Source organism: Halyomorpha halys, unplaced genomic scaffold, assembly GCF_000696795.3.
Source record: "Halyomorpha halys isolate HHAL.00 unplaced genomic scaffold, Hhal_1.1 Scaffold260.1, whole genome shotgun sequence".
Taxonomy (NCBI): domain Eukaryota; kingdom Metazoa; phylum Arthropoda; class Insecta; order Hemiptera; family Pentatomidae; genus Halyomorpha; species Halyomorpha halys.
This window is the reverse complement of record NW_027112780.1, coordinates 160,488-185,702: the sequence shown is the minus strand read 5'-3', so window position 1 is coordinate 185,702 and position 25,215 is coordinate 160,488. Positions and strand designations below refer to the sequence as shown.

At 30.2% G+C, this 25,215-nt stretch overlaps 2 protein-coding genes across 3 annotated transcripts in view; one reads left to right on the top strand and one right to left on the bottom strand.

Moving 5' to 3' along the window:
* The window catches only part of SREBP (Sterol regulatory element binding protein), a 21,511-nt gene extending 20,470 nt beyond the window's left edge, over positions 1 to 1,041 (top strand). Inside the window, exon 15 of the mRNA XM_014420101.3 lies at positions 708 to 1,041. Within this exon, the coding sequence (XP_014275587.1) occupies positions 708 to 925 (218 nt within the window). The 3' untranslated portion in view covers positions 926 to 1,041. The remainder of the gene's footprint in view (positions 1 to 707) is intronic.
* Positions 1,042 to 3,849: 2,808 nt separating this feature from the next.
* The window catches only part of LOC106680408 (C3 and PZP-like alpha-2-macroglobulin domain-containing protein 8), a 33,922-nt gene continuing 12,556 nt past the window's right edge, over positions 3,850 to 25,215 (bottom strand). For both annotated transcript variants that reach the window (XM_014420106.3, XM_014420104.3), the window contains exons 2-6: positions 10,743 to 10,879; positions 8,265 to 8,529; positions 6,782 to 7,044; positions 5,811 to 5,954; positions 3,850 to 4,315 (exon numbers count right to left, since the gene is read on the bottom strand). In XM_014420106.3, the coding sequence (XP_014275592.1) occupies positions 4,226 to 4,315; positions 5,811 to 5,954; positions 6,782 to 7,044; positions 8,265 to 8,529; positions 10,743 to 10,879 (899 nt within the window). In that variant the 3' untranslated portion in view covers positions 3,850 to 4,225. The remainder of the gene's footprint in view (positions 4,316 to 5,810; positions 5,955 to 6,781; positions 7,045 to 8,264; positions 8,530 to 10,742; positions 10,880 to 25,215) is intronic.

Here is a 25,215-nt window from a genome sequence, read left to right as displayed (position 1 = left end):
TTTTTTGTTTTTTTTTTTAGAAATACTAAATTCTGTTAAGTATCTATAATATTTGCATTTTAAAGTTTAGGCATAAATCTAATTTTCAGCATAATCCCATCTTAATAATATTTATGAAAACCCATACTTTTTTCTTGGCCTGTGTTTTATCAGTTTCCCGTCATCATTGTTGAAGTGATGAACTTCATAGTTGGAGTTGTATCCTACAGGCTACCAACTTATTCTAGGCTGAGAGGAAAAGTCTAGATTCATTTTACAAAATAAATTTCAATTTTCCCAGACCAGACCCAGCCGAGCTGAGTCACTTTTTATGCCTTCTCGAACCACCATAAAAGTGAAACATTATCAAGTACCCACCCTCCCTAATATCATCTGCTCCCAAAATTAAATAAAAGAATGTTTAGCAGAAAGATGATTTAACATTTGCAAGGTGGTGGGCTCATGTGAATTATGAGGTTTAGCACTTATCTCTCTATGACATAGCTGGAAAACGTTATGACATGCGTATAGAAAAACTGTTTGAAAATATTTCAACCGAAGTGGTGATTATGTTGAAAACTAGAATGATCTTTAAAAATGATTCAGCTAAAGTAATGCTAAGAATGGTGTTTAATCTTTGAAAACGATTCAGCTAAAGTAATGCTATGTTTGATTTATCATCTTTAATTTATAAATGCACTTCTCAATTTATGTTTCTGGTTTTCCAGAAAAGTCATTGCCCTGTTGGAGTAAAGAAAAAGAACACGCAGCTGCTCTTTATTTAGCATGCAGACATATTCCTCCTTCGATGCTTTCTTCACCAGGTGAAAGAGCTGGTATGCTAGTAGAAGCAGCTAAAAGTCTTGAAAAAATTGGAGATAAAAAACGTTTAATGAACTGTTATAAATTAATGAAATCATTAGGTACAACTGCAATTTCTAATTAATTTTCCTCCCTAAAATGAAAGTATATATATGTAAATGTGTGTTTTTGTCATTTCATTAGTTATCTGGAATAACTAATATATTTTAGAAATAAAAAATATAAGCAAAGAAATATTTTTATGCTTTTAATTTTTAAATTTTGTTAGATTGTTATTCTTAAATTTTTATTTTGTTTTTATTGTATCAATGGTAATTTCCAATTTATTTTATGCAAATTTTATTTATAAATGTGAGAATAATTTTGGTTATGTACATTTGAAGAACCAAGAAAGACTTTCTATGACTGTAATGTGAGTTCTGTGGGAACTAACTTATACAAACTATTTCAAGATGTAGAGAAATTTTTGTAAATTATAAATTCATATTTATCTAAGTTTTGATTTTTATTTAAAGATTATGAATGAAGAAAATAATTTTAATATATTTATTTTGTAATAAACTGTATATAAATAAAAATTTTCATAAGAATCTAAGTAAATATTTCTTTTCTGTTAGTTCTCCCTCCCCCTATTAGTATTCTTTTCATGTTTCTAGTATCTTCATATTTCAAACTTCATAAATCAGAAGAAATATTTTTTACAACTGCTTCTTTGTTCCATAACTACTTACTATTTAATAAAATCATGGGCTTTGTTTCTTAGGGTGGTGTATCTTTTATATTGTTCAGATTTTACCCTGGCTATTTTACTAAGATTTCTTTGATCTATTCTATTGAAGGTATTTAATCAAGCAAGTTTGTATGTTCTGCTCTTTTTCTAAAACATCTTTAAAATTTATTATTACTTTATTTCAATAATTATTTATGACTGAAATTCTGATTCTAGTTCTGAATTAATGACAATAGCATGTTTACATTTTGTCTACTCAATACAAAATAAAACCTCTGGTTTTAACTTAATAATTGTTAATGCCATGATTTTGTCAGGTTTCTTTTATTTTTTGTTATCTGGATAAACTTGTCACCTTAAGCTTAAGCCCGAGTAGAAGGTCAAAATTGTCAACCAATATGTGTTCCTGGGTCTTACATACCCTCTCCAAACTGCTCCCCTCACAAAGCTACTTTGTGAAATCCTAGATGGCATCGACATAATGATTCGCAGAAGTGTTAAAGCCATTACAGGGCTCCCTGCGAATACCTCCACGGCAATGTTGTATGCTTCGAGGAAGTAACGAGGTCTAGGCTTGATCCGCTGCCAATGGGAGGCCCCCCTACAACACTGGTCCATTGCTCAGTGGCTGTCAAACGTACCCGATGCTCTGTTCCAGTCCACTTTCAATTGTTCAGTCGAGATTGCTGAATGTGCCAATAGATTAGGCGTTGATCAGGTGCATCGGAGTGTGATAGCTCTACGACAGTCGCTACATGAAAGTGCGTTTAAGAAATGGGCCAATTGCAGGTGGCAGGGCATTGGAGTAAGCCATTTCAAAGAGACCCTGAGAGCAAATAAGTTTATATACGATAAACAAATACTTACTGGCTCTGAATGGTCCAATGCCCTGAAATTGAAAATAAATTATGCACCCCTACGTAGAGTCCCAGGTGTCAGCGGACAGAATAGAAAAGTTGGGTTCCTCTGTCGCAAATGCAACTGAGAGCCTGAAACACCACACCAGCACATGTGCTGGGGAAATGCCGCAACTCCTTCCTCGTAGAGTGAAGTATGAATTATTGAAGCTCCTAAAAGAAAGAGATTTTGCTTGTTTTGATGAGGTCTACTATATTGATATGGATGAATCCACAAGATATGCGGATATTGTTGCTTTCCCTAAGAAGGGGAAGTCAGCAATCATTCTGGTTCCCACCATGAGATATGAAAATAACGACCTTGACCAGGCAAATAAAGTAGATAGGGAAAAGAAGGAAATCTACAATAAATGCATCCCTTTCCTTAAGGAGAAGTTCTGTGAGGGCTCCGGAGAATGAGACTTCAAGTGAGAGGCCTCTGGTTTGAAGCCCGTGGAACAATACCCAGTACAACTAGGAATTTCATGGAAGAGCTTGGAGTCGATGTCCAGGACATGGCTAGGAAAACAGAGAATATAATACTCGACTTCCTGGGAATCATCCACCATCACATGCATGGAAATTAATGAGTAAGGGAGTTATCCAGAGGAAGGATGGTATGCATACATTGCATATTTTGTTTGTTATTTTATTTATTACTTTATTATTTTTGTATATATTTGTAGTATAATATTTGTTCTATATTTATTGTATATTAATTTTAACATAGTTTGTTGATTTTTTTTTTTTTTTAATTTATATTTGTTACTGAAGTATCTTTCTTATATTTTCTCATATGTCTATCACTATCCTGTTAAAGGCACATTATGTTAAAACTAAAATATGAAAGGGAAAAAGAAGGGAAGGAAAATAAAAGAAAAAGGTAAAAAAAAATCTGAACAAAAATAAAAGAACCAAAGAGATAAAACAAACAAAAAAGTCATGTTCTAATGTTGTATACTACTAATTTTTGTAATTATTATTGTATACTTGTATAGGCCTATTTATCGTTAGATTAAAAATATTGTCTGATTAGACTAAAATAATGCTGTGTGACTAGCAACCCAATAAAGTTGGGCAGCACAACTTTATATTTATATTTTAATAATGTTTTTCAAAATAGTCCAATAAATTTATAACAATCGAAACCCATGCCACTTTATTTCCTAAAACTTAAATCGTATTTTATCCCTAAGGTTGTAGTGTGTGATTACTTTTTCAATACATCCGCCCTTATCTAGTTATGAAATGTACTAGAATATGAAGATTTTCTTTTTTATGTGGATAAATCTATGAGTACATTAATATTTGAAACATTTTCTTGATTACTTTACGAATGATAAGCCTGAAGTTTCAATTTTAGGCTTAAGTACAACAAAATTAAATGGGAAATATATTAACACTAATACAATGGAGGGGTGATATGTTTACTAAATAATTATATATTTTATTCATTAAAAAAAATAATAAAAATTAATCATGTGCATTCTTATTAACTATTATGTATGAATAATTAAATAATTATCACTATTAATACTTTCCGAAATAATATCAATCATAATTACAATATAATTTTATTAATTGTTTTTAAATTCAGCACATTATTTTTAAAAAAGTATACAGTATCATAATTATCTTTCAAGGCACCATATTACTTATGGAGTGAACTATTTCCTTAAGCTATGTAATTGTTACAGTTATGCAAATTATTACTTAATTAAAAAAAACTTAACAAATGCGTTAAATAAAATAAAATCATAATCAAAGCTTAAGCTTCACAATTTGTTTCATCTCATATTCATTGTGATTCTACCAAGATTTCGTAATCAGTCTTCCCAATCTCTTGTCCCGCATATGGAATGTAGCATACCCCATGGCTTTTCTGAACCTATAAAACATAATTAAATTATATCAAAATTTAGCATCGATTTAAGTCTCATAATGATTATAGCATCATGAGTTTACTGTTTTCTCTATATTTACATGATTGATTGTTAAATTTAATTTAGTGCATTATGTTTAAGGAAAAACAAAACTTCTATTGACCTTTTATGATATTTTTTTAAGTTAATAATCAAAATTACATTATTTAGGAAGATGGCAATATTCCTTAATTATTTTTCTCTTATACAATAAATATGTTGCAATAAAAAGTGTTGTTCTTTGAATTAGTACTTAAAAACTTAGTTTTCTTCTTGTAAAAGTGATACAAATATTTATTTAAATCATTTCAAAACTGTAAGCACTACTCTTTAATTTTACAAATTTATATATCTTATATAATAATATATATCTAAAACTTTGTAGTTAAATATCATCCAACAATAACTTTGTATCTGAGGTAATTAAATACCATTTGCTAAAATGCCGTAATGAGAAATGTTCAATGTTTTCAATAATTTTCCAGATATTCAAGACCAAATAATTCTCCATTATAGTAACTATTTTCCACAAGTTCATATCAAATCAATTAGGTGTTTATGGTTTTACGGGTTGATTTTAGTTGGAAAATATGGCTATTTCATGTTACTTATCAAAGATGACTCCTAGGTTTTTATGGTATTTTGAAACTGGATTGGCACGTTGTTTAGGTATAGTAATGGGCAGAGTTTGGCAAAAATTAGCTATAGTTGAAACTAATAGCTAAAATTTCCATGTATATGATATTTATTTATCAATGGTTCATACATGAATAAGAGTTATATCCATAGCAACTTTAGCTATTAGTTTCAACTATAGCTAATTTTTGCCTATCTCTGGTAATGGTTAGTAAAGAAGAGTTTTGGATCGATTTGTTCAAGAACTGAAATGAGCTTGGAATAAACTAATCTTTCCAAAGGCTTTGACAGATATAATAGGATGGAGGTCTAAGGTCGAAAGCTGTGGAAGGACATGGGACCTTATTCCAAGGTAGAACAAGTACTTGTAAAAGGGCAGAAAGGATAAAAGGAAGGTTTAGTTTAATAATTATTTCTGAGATTTGGTCTTGTTTAATGTTCAGGATTAGAACAAAAAACTATTAAGTCATCAGAAGTTATGTGAAAGAAATATAAGTGTATTATATATATTATGCAAAAAAAGTGAATTTCTTTAATTTTGAATATAAATTAATAAATTGTTTTGTGGATGTTACTAATTGCATACCTGTTATATTATAATTATAAAGGATTAACGGTGAATAGGCTTTCAATACCATTTCATTGTTTACAGATATCATTAATTGTAATAAGTAGTTTGTATTTTTTATTTATTAAAATATACAGTGTTTATAGTAAAACACATTGAAGTATTATATTATCCAGTTTTCAACCATATATATTGTTTTATATATTTATATATATATATAGAGAGAGAGATAGGTGGGGATAGATAGAGATAATTACTTTTCCAGCTGCCATAACTCCATTATGCTCTGCTCGCCCAATGTACAGAGTTTCTCCATCTTCAGTTTTCCCTCCTGGTATAGCTGTTGGAGGAACATTTCCACTTGTTGTTTGTATCCATGTCCCGCCACAGTCACACAAAACCTGACACAAATTAAAAAAAAAAATAAATAATTCCAAAAAGATAATCTTACAATGGTTTGTAATATGCCATATTTTGTTGAAGACTCATTCTCTTTACATTTGAAACTTATTTTAGACTTACTCAAATCTCAATATTTAGGTTCTTATCCAATGATTTTCTTTGTTTATAATGGTTAAAAAAATTATAAATTACTTATTTTATAAAGTTGTGTTTAAATTTGTTTATATATATATCGCAATGCCATAAACTGGGTATCTGGATAAGAGTAATTTACATTTTTATTTAATATAGCAATCTTTAGAAGTAAATTAAAGGCATCAAGAAATCTGTTGAGAAAATTGTTAAGAGAGCTAATTAGCTTACAATTGAATGAAGATAAGAACTTACAGTATTTAGCTGAACAAGATAACTTATTGTCAAAATTATAATTGATAAAAAAAAACATTCTTGAATGTGAACAGTTATCCATTATCACAATATGACCTGCTTATTCAATATGACTTCTCAACTTAAATAATAAATAACTACATTAACAGTAATAAATAACTTAATAAACAAAACTAGATCTATCTATTCATAGAGACTGAAAATCGTCCTGTTCATCCATTTTTCCCTCTAAGACCAATGACATCCTGATACTAAATTAAAGATATAAATGCTGTTTGAATGTGCTGAAGTAAAGGCAACGGGTCTTGAACTATAACTAATCTCTGTGGATGAAGCAGGAGTTTTGTTAATCAATTCCTTAGGGATATCTGGAGTTAAATCAAATATCATATATATTTTATATAATATGAATATATGATAAAGAAAATAAAATACTAACCTCATATTCAGAAACACCATGTTCTGATCCTCCCCAAGGAACATAGCAAACTTTATGTGAGGGTACAACCTTTCCAGGAAGGAGCCCTCCATTTAACATTGCTCTGCCAATATACTGCTGTTCATTGTCAAATCCTCCTTGAACAGCATTAGGTGGTATTGCACCACTGCTGGCTGGTACCCATACTCCATGTCCAGCTGATAGAGGACCTACAGTCCAGCCAATTCCTGCACTTTGTGGTGCTTGCCAGCCACTCCAGGTATCTAAAAATTATTATTAAAGTTTCCACTTAAAGTTGCACAAAGAAGTATAGGAGTTTGAGCATTAAGTGCTGATTTTAGAATTTTAAAACAGGGTTTTAGACTATCCACCTTACTACTTAATGGGCGAAATGCTCAGATAGTTATTACTAAAAATTGAAGAGATACTTCTATGGAATAAAAATTGAGCCACAACAGAATTCAAGTGATAAAGAAGCAACTTAATAATGACACTTTTTTTTAAATAATAAAAAATATTGATATTTAGCTAAATATTTAAAATAGAAGGGTCCCTGATATGAATTATGAGGTGTGGACCCAATGACTTGGACTTCTGGTAAACACTAAACCTTCCTACCTCTCTTGTATCTACTTTCTAAAGATTTGTGGTTTCTTTTTTTTTTTTTATTCAGTTAAAGAAAAAACTGAAAAATATTTATTAGATGGAAGTTTTGAAGCTGGAAACTAAGCAAACAAGTAGAGGGAGTTCAGCAGGGTGCGATGCAGCAGATGTCAAACCTAACCCTCTCTCTTCCACATTTCCTTAGAAATAAACCTTGCAAAAATTCAGAGCTTTTTACATTTTTATTATAATAACTTAATCTTATCTGAAAATAATAAATGAAAATTCATGCATATACTCCAATGACAGACAGACTAACATATAAAATTCGAGTTCATCTTTTTAAAGAATAATCTACAAATATAAATTGTAGAAAATGTGTTATCAGATTTGTCAACCCTTAATATCTACTAATAAAATAACATAAAAGTAAAAACTAATATCATCAAAGTAATGGCTGACATCAGAAAAATATTTCAGAACCTTGAAATATATTATCACCTTTGCCAAAGGTGTGACTAGTCATTGAATATGATTATAATCCAACTCTTTTTTTATCATCACAATGCTTTGGAAATTCTTTCACTGTTTTTAAAACTGTGTTTGATGTTTAAACTATTAAATTAGAATATGTAAAGCTAAGTCAAAATAAGATGTAACTAAATTCTTAACTTATTATAATAGTTAACTGATTTTATCTTGATTATTGAAATTTTTTATTTATAAAAAAAAATCTATTTAGTAATTAGCTTTTGTGAGTAAAAGAGAAATTTAAAAGTTCCGTATTAGTATAAATATGTAATGGTCTCTTTAAGATCAGATTGGTTAGGTAAAAATGGTACAGCTGAAAATTAGATAACATTCTGAAATTAAAACTTACCCTCAATGTTCCATGTTCCTCTTGCACCCCAACTTGTACGTATTCCAAAATGTGTCACATCAAACAGTTCAGGGTCTGGCCAAGCAATGAGTGGAGTATTTTCTTCATTTATGCCGAAAGCTATAACTTTATTATAGAATGTTAACCAAAAGGTTTTAGATTCATTTCCATTTAATACATTAGGAAATGGGTGTTCTACTACTTCCGGTTTTTCTCTATTTTTACGTATGGCTATTTTTGAGTTTTCCCATCCTCCAATGAATATCTGATAAAAAATAGAGAAGTTTCAGTTAAGTTTATATACATTATTGATAGCATGAAATTTTGGGATATAGTGATAATAGAATAAATGAATTTAATGTAAAATTACAAGTTTATAATTGTAATATACATGAGCTCATTGTAATAAATATGATAAAGTTAATGTTTAATCCTAAGTAAATGTCAAGTAATCAAAATCTATGAGAAATTTCATGTTATTTTAATCATGTATGAAGATACCATATGATAGGGGCTAGGCATCATGGTGTCCTAGAAAGATTTTTAAAAAAGGGGGGAATAAGTGGATCACAATGAAAGAAAACATAATGAGGTGTTAATAGTTGACCGTAGATTAATATGTGGAGAAGATGGTCGAGGGTGGAGGTGTGGCATGAATAAATAGTTTTTACTAGCGTTTGTATCTTGAGGGCCCAATGTGTTTTGTGACATACTGGATGATTGTTGATTGACCACGTGTATTGATGTATGGAATATGGTCCGGATGCAGTAAAAAAAACTCAAATAGTAAATAGGTATACTATTTTTATTGAGCCAACGTTTCGCCCCAAGCTGCAGAGCTTCGCCAGGGCTGTTTTGACGGAAGTCAAAGTCAGAGTGACAATAAATAGTTTTTGTTTATTTGCTAACCGCACCCCCTCCCCCGACCATCTCCTTCATATAAAAGAAAATATTATGATAGAAATTTTTAGAACAAAAACTAAAAATGTTTTATTTAATCCTCAAGTTCTGAAAACATTCTTCAATGGATGTGATGTTTGATTGAAGTAATTAGGATGAAATAAAGAAGTCATTACTCACATATAACACTCACATATCATTAGCTTATATGCCCTTAGTGAGAACAGTGCTTGGATGGGACAGGGATGGTCTAGAAACTATCTTTAGGGAGTACAAAAAAACAATGGTTTATAAGGCTTTATATTTGATTTAACTTCCAAATGTATGTAGCAACTGCATTTATATCTCACAGTTGGACATACAGCCACGTGATAGATACAATCTTTTTTTTCTGATTACCCACTACCTGGTCATTTCTACCCTATAGGGGGGGGGGGGGTTATTTTAGATGTCTCCAACCTGTTCTAACCAGAGTTGGAGGAAGGAAGACGAAATATATATCAGGCAGGATTCGAACGGACGCTGTAACTGTCATGAGGTCACCAAGGTTTATCACTTTATCTCCCTCAGCTACAAAAGGCCTTCTCATACGTCCAGCTATCATACCCATACATCCAATGTTAGAAGGTGTTCATACCAGGAAAGTAGGAATGCAGTAGAAAAGGAGACAACTTGCTTGGGCTCCCGATTAACCTACTACGATTTTTCCCACCTTTCATGAAAATATTAGTGATAACTACGAGAAATAACAATAAGTATATTAAAATAAAACAAAAACCTGGAGATTTTATGATAGATTTACATATTATTGTGTAAGACAATTTTTTTGAAATAATGAGGCTGCATCGTAACCTTCTACATTACCAACATTAGAAATTAGGGAACTAACTTTTCCCAAGCTTCTTCGTGTTTAACTTAATTCTTAGAGCAGTGGATCTCATTTTCAGTTGATAAAGTAGAGAGCCTGAACCTCAAATAAACTCAGTTTTGTTGCCGAGGTCATAACTGAAATATCTTTTGTCTTTCTCAAATACTTATTCCACTCAAGCCCTCAAGAAAAACGATTTTTTCACTTTTAAGATTAATAAAATTTTCAGTTACAGCGTATTTTATACATTTAAAATATAAATTGTGGGTCGCAATTCGCTTAAGGCCAATGAAACAAGAATTCTACTGTTTTAGGTGGAATCCAAAGCATGGAAAAAGATCTCTGTCAAGAAAATTGTCTGGGCTCAAGTGGGATTAGGACGGGTGCTCTCCAATGGGATGAATTCCGCAAAATAAAAAAATACCTAATCGAATTTATATTTGACCCGCAACAAGAAACTGTAGGAGGCTGGCAATACTGAAGGCTAGGTAATCTACCCTACTATGATTATCTAAGTGAACGGTCTATTTTTGTGAATTATTACTGTGTATAGCTATTATATTATGTTGTATCAATGTTTATCAAGATTGTAAAGAGTTGTTATTTATATTTAAACCACCAACAAAACTACAAAACCATAAGACATCGGTAAATAAGATAATACAATTATTTTATTGAGATAATTAAAAAAATACATTCTATTGACTTACCTCATACATAGGATTTGCTTCAGCAGGCCCAGTTGTTAAAGCAATGTGCGCGTCATGAGGAGCTTGCACGGTGAACTTCAGTGCTTGAGTTTGCACCGGAAAAAATTTATACAGCATAGAATCTTCTGTTTCGATATCTGAAAAAAAAACCATAAACTTATTCATTTTTCAATAATTCATTAAAGTATTGGTAATTAATAATAGTCGATTTAAAAAAAAAGTTTAATATTATATATTATTTTCTGTTTGAGAGCAGATAACTTAAATTAAAAACACCTTTTGGTCCTTATCTCTGAACTTTGTTTATTTTTCTCCGACGTTTCGCCCCTCAGGCCATTATCAAGGAGAAATCTTTCAATTGTACAAATTATTAAAAAGATTTTCTTCCAATTGCAGGCTTACTGCCCAAATTCACCAGTGGTAAAGGTAGGTTTTGATAATAGTATAATAGTGCGTATTTTGTATATCATAAAATTGCTAAAAACTTAAATTGATGCAATAAGAATATAAATACTTAAATTTGACTTCGGTAATTAGCCTGAAATAAAAAGGAAACATTTTTAATTTCCTGGACAAATCAGTTGTAATGGTGTCTCCTAAATAATTGCCTGAGGAACGAAACGTCGGGGAAAAATAAATAAAGGTGAGAGAAGGATCAAAAGAAATTTTGTTTTTAACCAAAAAAAGTTGAATTCACTGTTTATATATTTGTAAATATGGTGTAAATGGGCCATATTTCCATTTTCTTTAAATATAACATAGATTGTAATATTGCACAATAAAAAAAAAAGAAGCTAGATGTTTGATGAATAAAAATCTAATAAATTTAAAATCATTTATAATGATCGCAAACAGTTCCTAAGACCCTTAATAACCTATTAATTTTATTGCTTCTACATTTTTATTTACCCTAAAATAATACTCCCATTTAGAATAATATAGATTTTATTGGAAGAAGACAGTTGACCGTATGAAGACAGTCCGGATGGGGGTCAATAAAGGAATCTAAATAGTAACAAAAAACTACTTATTGTTAACTATAAGGGTAATAATTTATAAGATATTAAATATATTCATAACAATAAATAATTTTTTGTTACTACTTAGATACCTTTATTGACCGCCACCCGGACTATCTTCCTCCAATATAGATTTTATTTTTTCGAACAAGTAAACGTAATCTGAATTATGGTTTAATGACATGATACAGACTTTTGGAGAACTACCCATAAGTAGCATTCCAATAATAATATTAGTAACATTCTTGAACACCTCATAGTCTATTATAAGAGATCTTGAGACCATCTTCTTTTCAAATGCCTGGAAGGATTATCAGAAATTAAAATAGTTAAGACCGTCAAATGACACTTTTCCAACACTAACTTTATTCACATATAAATTTTCAACCCTCTTGGTCGATATGAATAGGGAGAGGGGGAGTATTAGAGATTCAAAAAACATTAAAAACACGAAAAAAGGTTTGATATGACTAAATTTTTGCTGAAATTCAGCTCCACATTTATGAACTTCCTAGAAAACAAACCTACGTACCGAATTTCATTCAGCTCGTGTCCTCCAAAGGGGGACTCTGGAGACCGCAAAATAAAGTGGGGAGGGGGAAGAGGTTATATTTAACAGACATCTCTGAAACATCCAAAACATCCAGCCCTAGAACATGGGCTTATAAAACAGATTTAAAGTGTCGGAGTTGTCTAGTCTTAGGCGATTTCTCCAGCCTGATATACTCTTTACAGAAGGCCCACGACAAGGCGTATTCATTATAAGTTAGGAACGGCCGTGCCAGAGGATGAGCCATGGACACTGACGCAGGTAGAGGAGGTCTAGGTGAGAGAGTCTGAGGTAGAGTAACAGTTCTAGTTGCCGAGATGAAGCGGACGGACTAGAACTGTCAAGATAGGAGCCAGCTTACTAGTTGCCGAGATGAAGCGGACGGACCAGTAAGCTGATAAGGGTAGGTGCAGCTCTAGTTGCCGAGATGAAGCGGACGGACTAGAGCCGGGGAGAGACGGGAAATTACACAGGTTGCCGAGATGAAGCGGACGGACCAGTGTAACCATTAGGAATTAGGTTACAATCTTAGTTGTCGAGATGAAGCGACGGACTAAGATTGCTGGAGAGAAGGAGAGGAGATTGGCCATCGTCTTAGGTGTGCGTACAGAAATAACAACTTTTGCGAGCATAGATTGGCAATAAACTTCTCTATCTCAAGCAGTGTATACGCCACTTGTGCCATGACTAGACCCAGGAAAGGAGGTGGATCTACGATCGAATAGGGGGATTTAGAGTCCCTTATTTATAGGTCTAGTCCATGCGGCTGTGACCGAGAAGCGATCAGTACATGTCTGCTTGAGATAGGTTCGTGCATTGCATTGTTATCATTTATTATTCATTGTACAGATATTGCCAAGTATTATGTACAGAAATTATTAATATACAAAAATGACAATGTGTTTTTACAAAATAATGCAATATGTAAATTTGGGAGCTTCGGTGAGGCTCGAGGTGGAGCGCTCTGGTGAGTTGTGGTCCAACCACTTGCTCCCTCTCGCTACAAAAGTATCTTCTAATCCATTACAAAAGACTGATCTACATGACTATTATAAGGCCTATTTGGACATACGGAGTTAAGTTTTGGAGCTCCACTAAACCATCAATTCCTCCCGAATCCAATCCTTACAGTCCAAAATCCTTCGTAAAATCTTTAATGTTCCTTACTTTGTCACAAATCAAGTCATCCATCAGGACCTCAATGTTCCATATGTTGCCGATTTGGCCAGAACCAGATACCATTCCTTCCATGATAAACTTCTCAACCACCCAAATCCACTTGTTTCTAACCAGGCTTCTCCTTCATTACCTAATAATCCTCCTAGGCGTCTGAAAAGAAGATGGCCTCGAGATTTTCTCCTCTAGAAATGTTATTGGAGTTCTATCTGTGGGTAGATTCTCCACATGTTTGTATCATGTCACGATGTCACCTACAGCAAATTTACTTGTTGTATATATTTGTATACAGTTGTAAATAACAATAAATAAATTACTAAAAAAAAAAAAGTATCTTCTCACCGCATGTAACGAAATAAGACGAAAGCAGTTAATCCTATTCAAGGTAATACGGGTAAGTATTAACGTGGGTTTACACAAATGTCAGCAGTAACGCCGTTAACAGAAAAATATTAACAGAAACGTTGGCGCTTGATAAACAGTTTTAAATTATTTGAGTTTATTTTTTATCGTACCTGGTCCATCAACAAATTTCATTTTAGAAGCCTTTATCACTACATGTTGATTTCACCTGTTACCAGCTAAAGTGAGATATCTATTTAAGTATTAAACCAACAAATTGAAATTATTATTATTTTAACAAGATTTAACAATGAGATCTAATAAAGCTGACCTTTAACTGAAGCTGGGTGCTCCGTATTGAACGAGCATCAATAAAGTAGAGCAGACAGTCTGTCTCTGAGGGGAGGGCTCAAGGAGTAAACATATTTCACTCAAGTCAACATTTTTATTCTTGTTTTTTATTCTGTGAAGATTTCGAAATTAATTTTTTGATTTAACAAATGTGAGTTATTGAAGTTATGAGTTTTGAAAAAAAAAAAAGTAACGATTTCTTTAATATTATTGAATCATTCAAGATAAGCCGAGATAAGTGTGTAAATGGAAATTTTTTTCGTACGGAGAGACAAACTAAACGAATTCGAGATAAATTCCAATTCGCATTCTTGCCCGGACTCACATTAATGAAATTGGAAATAAATTCATTAATCCTAGGATTAACGTTACTTTAGAAACATTGATGATAACACAATAATTTGCCAACAGTAAGGTTGGTAAAAGAAGAAAAAGTTTCTCATTGTAAAAATATTAAGTGTTAACTTTACTTCTTTTAGAATGTAATATACAAATATCTTCATTGACGAAAATTTCAAAAATCAGTAAATAAAATAAAACACACAATTTATCTTATTATTATTATTATTATTATTTAATAATAATAATAAATAAAAAATATATATATTACTTTTTATTCAATATTTACAAATGAATGTACTGTGTTTTTGGGGCGTAAAGGGACTGCCATACAGATAATTGTTGGTTATTTTTATATAATGGCACAAAACATTGTGGTCATCATGGGAATATTTATTATATAAATTTAAAAGTTAATACAATTAGTATCTAATCAAAAATAAATAAATAGTATATGAGATAAAGATAAAAATATTAATAAAGCAGTAAGAATGTAAATATATAATAAATAAAGGTAGAAATATTTTAATGAAAGAGTAGCGTAATATGTTCAAATAAGGTGACTGACTAATGGTTCGAAACCTTCCATTAATTTTCCTTATACATATCTAGAGTTTTATAAGAAGAGCCATCGCTGCGTTTATGTTATTACTGTCATATGTAGAGAAAGTGATTGTGGAAAGATAGGAAGCACAATGGGTCAGTTAGAAATGTTACAGTAAAATTATTGAAGGATTCGTCAAACACGTAAGTTTTTAGGTTCCCCTGTAGCCGAGGGAGTTAAGGCGCCTACCTCAGAAACTAGTTACTGCAGCGACGCCGGTTCGAAATCAGCCTGGGGAAGTCAACTGTTATTTCATGGTGATCCTATATAGGATAGTAACCAATAGATAACCTCCCCAACAATTTAGAAAGGCAGAGGAAACCTGAATCACAGGATAAAGATAATTGGTAAAAAATAAGGAGAACGAAGGGATTAGATAATATTATGAAAAAAAAACATGGCGTACTATTATGAGATATTGGTACTTCTGGAAATTTTTCGAAGCTAATTCATAAAAAAACTGATTATTAATTTTTAAATTAGACCACTGAATTGCCAGACAAAATGAGAGAAAATACAAGTAGTTGGGGAGCCAGGGTAGAAAGGAGACAGGGGGAAGGCAATGGTACTATTTTAGGATAGGAATCGATAGGCGGATAATCTGAGTTGTGTGATCTTTCGAACTTTCCTCTCTCCATTTTTCAGAAAAGGTTTTTTATGATGAAACTTGGTTAATGTTCTCGAAGGAATAAAATTATCCATTTAGGGAGGTGTTTTAAAAAATTCTAAAAACGGAAGGATACATTTTAAATCGGGGCTGTACCTAGTTACACTAGTTTTTGTCATGTCGGAATTTAATTAATTTTATAAACTCGCAGCTGATAAATTGCAAGAGTTCTAAGGAGTGAAACGAGAGGTACATCTAAGAAAAATGTGGTCACATATCAACAAATGGAATCCATCATAGGAAGATTTGAAATTCAAAAAACGTTAAAGGTGAGAAAGGTAGGTGAGTCACAGAATCAATTTCTTGAAAAATGGATGACTCATATTTACTGACATGAGACTACATTGACTGTTCATCATATCTAACATGTAGGAAATGGTTCCCTATCTTGTACAAAATTGGTGAATGATACATAAAAATGTAATTTTAAATATAACCGTGACTCTTAAGGGTTTCAGAATCGGTTGCTGAAATGATGGTAGCGTATTTGTTTTACTCTGACTAAACAACTATCTTTTTTTATTCAAATGGTTACTCAGTAATCTATCCTAGCTTTTAACTTAACTCCATCGAAAAACAGAATGGACTTCTCATCTCCGGATTCACTGCCCACACGACCCCTCAAGCGAACCTAATACGGCCAACAGAAATAATACTGGGTTCTTGGTGCATTTTATATTAACTAGATAAATGGCCATTGGCAGTGTGTATAGTTGAATTCCAAAGCACGTCCCATTAATAAGGTATAGATTTTGCTTTTCAATGAACAGTATAGTTGCACGTCAATTCTAAATTCCATAGAACATCTAATAATAATAATACGTTTAGAGAAAATCTGATTTAAGCTAAATAGAATTTTTAATAGTTTTAAATCAGTAATTACTAAATAACATAAAAAAACATATCCAATAAACAGGTTCTGTTTGAATACATAATTAAGCTAAACACAAGCCGTTTTTGGAAAATTTATAAATTTGACAATGGGATAATGGTTAACCCAATTTTTGAATGGGAAGGATAGTCAATCCATTTACCACGATCAGGCATATTTAATATATACTCCTACCAGTGAAACCTTAAGATACCTTGGAGTACAGCGGGATCGTCGTCTTATCTTTCATCACTGTATAACAATTAATCCAAACTGGCAAGGCAAGGCTGGTAATACTGCATCTATTCATCAATAGAGAATGTAGATTAAATCTAGATACAACTATTCTCAAATACAAAAAAATATTGCTGCCATTACTCATGTACGGTAGTAAAGTGTGGGAAGCAGCATCTTATACGAAATGAAAACAAATATAATCATTCCAAAACAAGACGTAAGAATTGCAGTAGATGCCTTTTGGTTTATAAGAAATAGTCCCCTCCCTCATCCTCAACTTGCTTTAAATACTAGAGACGTAGTTGAAAGAGAAGCGCCATAATCTCCGGAGTCCTGCTCTTTCCACCATAAGTGGGGGGTAGAGTTTGGTTCGGAATTCCCCAGGCGTAAATATTGTAAATAGAAATGATTGTGTTGAAAATATTGTTTTACTTTAATTGTAAAAGTTTTTCCCCTTTTTATTTCTTATTCTGTTATCATTTAATTTATATATTTGTAAATATGGTGTGAATGAGCTTACCTTTACTGTTGTATATAAATATAAAACAGAATGAAATATTACACACAATAAAAAAAAAATAAAAAAATAGTCAACTGCATTGCGAACTACAATTGAAATTAGTAGATGACTTAATCGTTTAATAATTATATTAATCAAGTTATAACAATCGAATTAATATAACAGTTGTAATTATAATAATAGTTAGGGGTGTTTTTTTTTTCATGGGACTAAACCCCTACATTATCAATGAAAATCAAATTATTATAGAAACCATGTAAGACCCACCAGCCCAATCTGATAATAAAGAAATATATATCAAATACTATATTGCTGCTTTGCTTGGATAGTAGTAAAACTTCAAAAACAGAAGTTCTTAATTTATATTAAGTTAGTAATATAGACTTGAATTTCTATCTCAATTGGAGTAGCACTACAGACTGTCCTTACATGTCAAAAAGAGACCCCAGTCAACAGTACATACTATCTTTGGAACACGTCCAATAAAAATATTTTTTTATTTAAGTAATTAAGTATAAAAACAAAGCAGCAATATGATGAACAAATTCTTATTTGATCAAGCATTAATGATATTTGATGCACACACATTCGAAATTCAAAATTTTGCAATAACAAATATTTTTTTATTATTCACTTCATTCACCAAATTTTAATTTTTATTATTAATTTTTTTTCTTATTAAAAGAAAAAGTTATAATATAACTTAAGATTTCATATAAGTAGGAAATTATATTAATATTATTTTTAAGAATTAATGTTATTCGTTAAGTAGCAGTTATCTTTCTCACTAAAATATTGGCTATATATTAACTTTTAATTTTTTCGAACTGACCGATTGAGAACACTGAAAATCAAGAACTTTTAGTTTAGTGTTTTTTTGTTTACAGAAATTCTTGTTTTTTGATAAACAGGAATTAATGACTCATAAAAAAATTCAAAGTAATTAAGTTTCAATTGCACTATCGTCATATAGATAAAATTTGCCTGAGTATACTATATAAACTGAATCGAAAAGATTTCTTTCTCATAGAACATTTAACTTCTCTTCCTTCCATCTGGACTATTAAACGTTCTTTTCTCGTACTAAACGCTGAAAAATGGTTATTTCGTGACCTAGAAGTATAATCTAAAGTAAGCTAAACACGATTCTAGAAAGCTCAGCAGAAATCCTTGCCAACAAAATATGCAAATTATTGTGTCATGGATATTCCTAATATTGTAAGCATTACAATATGCTGACTAAACAGAGGGGTCGAGTGGGATCACGTAATCAAGGAAATTTCAAAAGAAATTGAGTATTGTCTATAAATAATTACTTTTTTCTATTTATTTTTAAAAATAGTGTATATAAAGTCACAAAAATGTATTTAAATTGCTTTAGTTCTACTTTAAAATAAAATCATAGATATTTAATAAAGTAATGGAAACATTGTTTGTTTTTTTGTATCAGATAAATAATTTCTTTCTCCCGCTAGTTAATAAATGTTATCAACTACTTATCAAAGGAACCTTTTAATTTTTTTTTTATACCATTATGAAATGAATAAAACGACCCTAAAATTTCAAAAGAGAACACTATAACCAGATAGTTAATGATGAAGTTTGTTATGAAAATTCATGGAAATTACGTCTCATTATTTATTTTTCACTACATTTATTAAAGTACATTAAAAGAGAACATCTATACACCTTCAAAGCCAGATCACCATTGACATATGACTTACTATAATTTAGTGAAAGGGTGATTTCTATTTAATACTGAGGTTAGAATATGGCCTAATGGTATTGGAAAGGATAAAGAGATATAAAATATTATACAAGCTAATAAACTATAGAATATTCCATGATTGGTTGTTATGTCATGGAAAAATCGCTATGTAAAAAACGCTATTAAAGAAAGAATTTTAGGCCCATCCAATTGCTAAAATATTTGCATTTCTTGGCACTACATCAGAGAGTCTATTTCTTCGTCAGGATGAGTTCATATCTTGAATTGACCCTAGAAGTTTCTACGGAGATACGGTTAAGAAATTACTTAACTACTCAATATTATTGTAAAATTACCTTAAAACTCAATATGTAAAATTAAAGACAATTTCATTGGAAAAAATTTAATTAAAAAAAAAATGAATAGATCTAGTGTAAATTTGATTTTCAAATTTATAATAGATATGAAAATATCCTTCATGGATTTCAGGCATTAACAAAACCTTCGTTAAAATCTTGATGTCTGAAAGGAAAGAAATAATTAATTGTAATTGTATCCCATTACTATTTAAAAAAATTGAATTTCGCATAAAATAACAAAGTTCGAGAATGCAGTTAATCGGTTACTGATTGGGCTGGTGGTTAATGAATTACTTTAATGATAAAAAATTTCAGATTTAAAAATTTATAATATTTAATTGTGCTAGATAATTGGTCCTCATACTTTTTAAATAAGAAAATAATCTTTATTCTGAGGCTATTGTCTCAAAGCTTCAGTATAATAAACAGATAATATGGAGGCCTAGTTGTCGAAATAATAATTAAAAACATACTTATCTAATAATAATTGATATATAACAATTAAAAGTCTGCTATTAATCTTAAATAATTAAGCTGGTAATTAATAAATTGATAAACAGTCATATCTTCTTAATACCAGTCCCAAAACTAATATTTAATGAAAAACATCATTGTGAAATCTTATTTATGATAAAATTTACATCACCCATTCATAATAATTAACTGAGATAGTATAAATTAACAATAAAAGAAAGTCATCTACTTAGCATACCTATTGTTTATGAATCGATTATTAAATTTAAAAAAGCGGCCTATTTTAATCGATTAAATCGCTCATGGCCATTATTTCAAAAAAGGTTATTAGTAATTTATTGACCTTTACTTGTAATGTATTTTTTTTATATATAAGTTTGATCAGATCTACAGAAACATTGGTAAAGAAAAAAAAAGCATCGATGACCTAAAATGTTTGCTAAAAAAAAAAATAATAAAAAATAAATAAATAAAACTTTATATTTGTGTTGTTTATAAAAGAATAATTGTTTTAAGTTAGTTTTTCTTAAAATTTTCATGAACAGTATACGCGTAACAGTATACCGTTCTTGAAAATTTTATGAACCTTAATCCCTAAGCTTCCTTAATTTTTTCTTGCATTACTTATTTATATCTTTGTTCTGCTTATTTTAATCAGACCTACCTTATTCAATGCACTAAAAAAAATATTTATTATTTTATATTGACTCAAAAATTAAGTATCGATTCGCGAAATATTAATTTATATCAAAAAACGTCTCCCTGGGTACAAGCATAAGTGCATGATTTGTTCCATGAATACGTAATAGGGGTCAAATGTTTAGTGTCTTTTATATTATTAAACTATTTTTAAAAGTGTAGTAATGTCAATTTTCTTTTTTTCACTTACTTATGAATGAAATATATTGTAAGGGAAAGTATTTCGGTGATGAATAATTTAGGACCCAAACTTTCAACGTTTTTCTTGTTGCAATGGTTATTATGATAATAGATAGTTTTTTTTTCTTTTAAGCGTTTAGTGGAAAAACACAGCCAAGTTTATTTCAAAATTCTTGATTAAACAGTTTTTTTTTTAATAAATGAATTCTTACTTGGTAAAAGAATTTCTTATAAAACGGTTAAATCAGATGTAACAACAATTACATGCTAAATTATGTCTGATTTAACAGTTTTTGGGAGACATTACTTTATCTTGTGATAATATAGAAACAAAACTGTTATTTAAAAAAAATGTATATTTAAGAATGAACTGAAGGATGGAATTGAAGGTCTGCAAGTATAAAGTATATGTATTCACATAGAGTTTTTAAACCAACATTTAATCTGAAAATATTACAATGTGTCAGATGTAATCCAATCTTTATATTAGTGATCGATTTCATATCAATTGGTTTAACATTAAGTTTTAATGTGAAGCATTAATTTTTAAATAATGTTTTCTCTAGGAAGGAAAGACGAATGGCGCTGTAATGACTAGACGATGACCTGACAAATTCAATCGGCATTACGTCTGTGCGGTGAGTTGTTGAATAATTACGAAATAAGGGTCAAACCTGTATGCAGTGTTTATTATTCACGAACCTTGTATTCCAAGTGAAATAGCTTTTATATTTCATTTTTAGGAATGAAGAACAAAAAAAAATACTGAAAACGACACGTATTGATGTCGTTTATTTTAATTAATAATGCTATGTTTAAACACGTTTTTATTAAACTTAATATAAATATTTATTCGAATTCGGGTTTTTAATAATTGTGTTTTGGCCATATTTTTCAATTAATATAAGTTCGATTTTATCTATTCTACCGTTTCGATAGAAACGTGTTGAAACATAGTACTATTTATCAACACAAACGACATCAGAACGTGTTGTTTCAGTGTATTTTCCTTCTTTTTTTTCTCTCTTTTTTTTGTTCTTCATTGCTAAACATGAAATATATAAGCTATTTTACATAAAAAATTACCACTAAAAAAATAATATAAAAGAAATTTTAGGAGGTTGGGTAACTGAAAAGGAAAAAAATCTAATAGTATTGTAACTTTAAGTAAAGTAGGTCGATAAAAAATAAAGCAGAAAACGAGTTGATATTCTTCAAAATCAAAACGTTTTATAAAAAAAATATTATACCAGGTAATAAACTGTACAATATTTCATAAGTGATCGTTATATCATGGAATGTACGTAAAAATCGATATTAAAGAATGAATTTTAGACCCATCCTATTGCTAAAATATTTTGCATTTCTTTGCACTACATCAGAGAGTCTATTGCTTCGTCAGTATGAGTTCAGAATTAAATCTTGAGCTAAAGTGCTCTACTGAGATACGGTTAAGAAATTGCTTCCCTCATAAATCAGGTAATGTAAAATTGAAGAAAATTTAATTTGAAAAAATTAAAAAATATATGTTCCATGAAATTAAATTTAAAAAAATTAATTGGTCTAGTCTAAATTTGGTTATTAAAAAAATATCTTTCATGGCTTTCAGGTCTTAGTAAGGAAAGTTTGTTATTTTCCTGCTTGACAAAATCTTGATTTCTGAAAGGAAAGAAATACATTATGTATTCTTCATTTTCAAAATATTTGAGTTTCGCTTAATATTTGGAAATATACAAACAATTACAACAAAAAAATAATATATGCCCAAGAGATTTTAGGAGGTTAGGCCACAGAAAAAACAAAAAATCTAATAGTAATGTAACTTGAAGTAAAGTAGGTCGGAAAAAACTAAGTATAAAACGAGTTGATATTCATTTTCAACATTCTGAAAACTGGTATTTCAAAGACATATCCCCATATATTTTTTTCCAAAAATCATGAAAATTTCATATAGATCCTAAAAAATTAAACCGATCAACTTCAACTTTATACGTCATAAAAATGATTTTAAAATACACCGAATGACATAAATTGGAGTCTACCTGGTCAATTTTAATTTGAGATATAAGATATAGTATCCATAGTGTTCAAGAAGTCTGTTTTTATCTAGAATAAGAAAAAAATACTCTTGAGAGATTTTAATTAGGTTAGGCTACAGAAAAGTCTCAAACATATAGTAACTAAGTAAAGTAATCCAAAAAAATACGTCCAAGAGATATTATGAAGTAAAAAAATTGAAAAGAAAAAAATATCTTGCAGTAGCTTCAAGTAAAGGAGGTCGAAAAAAAACATTACGCAGAAAACAAGAATTATTCATTTTCAGCCTCCTGAAAATTATTAAATAACAATTTTCAAGGATTGGAAATTAATTTAGGGCAAACATTTACCCATAATTTTTGTTTTCCAAAATTCATGAAAATGTCTCCTAGATCCTAAGAAACTAAACCGAAAAAGAGTATACAAAGTTCTACATATAGTAATCCAACCCAGATTCCAGTAATCCAGTTGTAAGACTACCTTCTATGCCACAACCCCTGATGAAGACCTGAAACTCAGGTCGAAACGTTGGCATAAAATAAATAAATATGGTTTTGTTTATTTATGTTGTTCTTTGCTGACCGCACCCCCCGACAAACTTCTCCAATCATTAATCTACCGTCAACTATCTACACCTCACTAGAGTATATAAAGTTCTATCTACACCTCATAAAAAGTTCTTATTCATTTGAACCACTGAAAACCATTAAATACCAGTTTTAATGAAACTGAACATTATTTTAGGGCAAACATTTACCCATAATTTTTTTTCTCCAAAATTCATGAAAATGTCTCATATAGTCTAAAAAACTAAACTTAAAAAGAGTGTAAAATAATTTCAGCATCCTGAAAACCATTAAATGCGAGTATTCAAGTAGCTATATATATTTTTTTTCAAACAACTTATATATTTTAATAAACTAAACCAATCAATTTCGAAATTTAAATGATATAAAAAGAATGTTAAATTCCTCCATCTGACTGGGCCAGGTCAATTCGAATTTGAGATATTGGACAATATATTGATGATATTCAAGTGTCTTTTTAATTTATTGCAATTTTGATGTTAATCTTAGTTTTTATTTCTTTAAATAACATTAACTGTTATTGATGAAAATTATTTATCTACTCATTATTATATACTATTTTGCAAGATGTACAAATATTATCAATCAAGAACTAACTACTAAAATAGTTTAATAATATATATATATATTAAAGTATTATCCGAAAATTAAACTTACTAATGTATTGCAATAACCAAAGATGATTGTTTTACATAAAATACAACCAAGGTTTGCAAAATTACGAAGTAATGAAAGTATAAAATATATACTAATTTGAAATATAATATCATGTAGGTAAGAAGATATGTATAATATAAGATATGCAAGTAGTGTCTAAAAAAACTGAAAAATTAAATAAATAAATTGAATCTACAAATTGAACATTATGACTGACAATGAAAAATAGTGAGTGGCTTATATCTGAATTACATTGTGAGTATTAATTTATATACCTATACTAAAAATATAAGTATATATATATATAGGAAAAGGTAGTATATGGAGAAAAGGAAAGAATAATGTAACAAATATGAGAACGAGAAGGGAGACTTACGTTGTGGCGTAGAAGGTAGGCTAGCAACTGATTGATGTAAGAGTTTATTTGAAATTTCCGCTAGAGTGAGCTACTAGACTGCGGTTAGAAACGTAACTGTCAAGAAAGACCGTTATGACACAACAGTTGATATGAAATATCAATGATAAAAAGGTCAAGTTATAGTTGAAAAGAAATACATAAAAAACAGTGGTATATAAAAATACAGAGCCCAATGGTAAAAAAATTATGAATACAAATTAATAAAAATAAAACATATTTTTATATAAACATTGAGATTGAAAATAGATAATGATTGATAAAAAAAATGAATTATGGGTGCTTTAATAAGTTAACTATTTGGGAATAGGCTAGGGATAGGTTTTGTTTATCTGTTTTGTGATTGACTGGGGAAGCTTCTAATTGTATAAAAATTCTTTCGGATATTAATCGTTTGTCGTGGTTAGGGACAGAAGCTAGTATGGTGATATTGTCAAAATCAAAAGTGTGTTTCAATATTAAGCTATGTTCAGATAATTTAGAAGCCATGAAATTACGGGAGGAGACGGAATATTTGAGCTGGGTTATGCGGTTTTTAAGTAAATTTTTTGTTTCGCCAATGTAGGATGCGATGCAATTAGAAGTGGAACAAGGGATACGGTACACTACCTGGGAACGGTATTGAGGAGAAATTTCATTTGTCACTGTTTTCAATTTACTACCATACAATTCCACGAATAT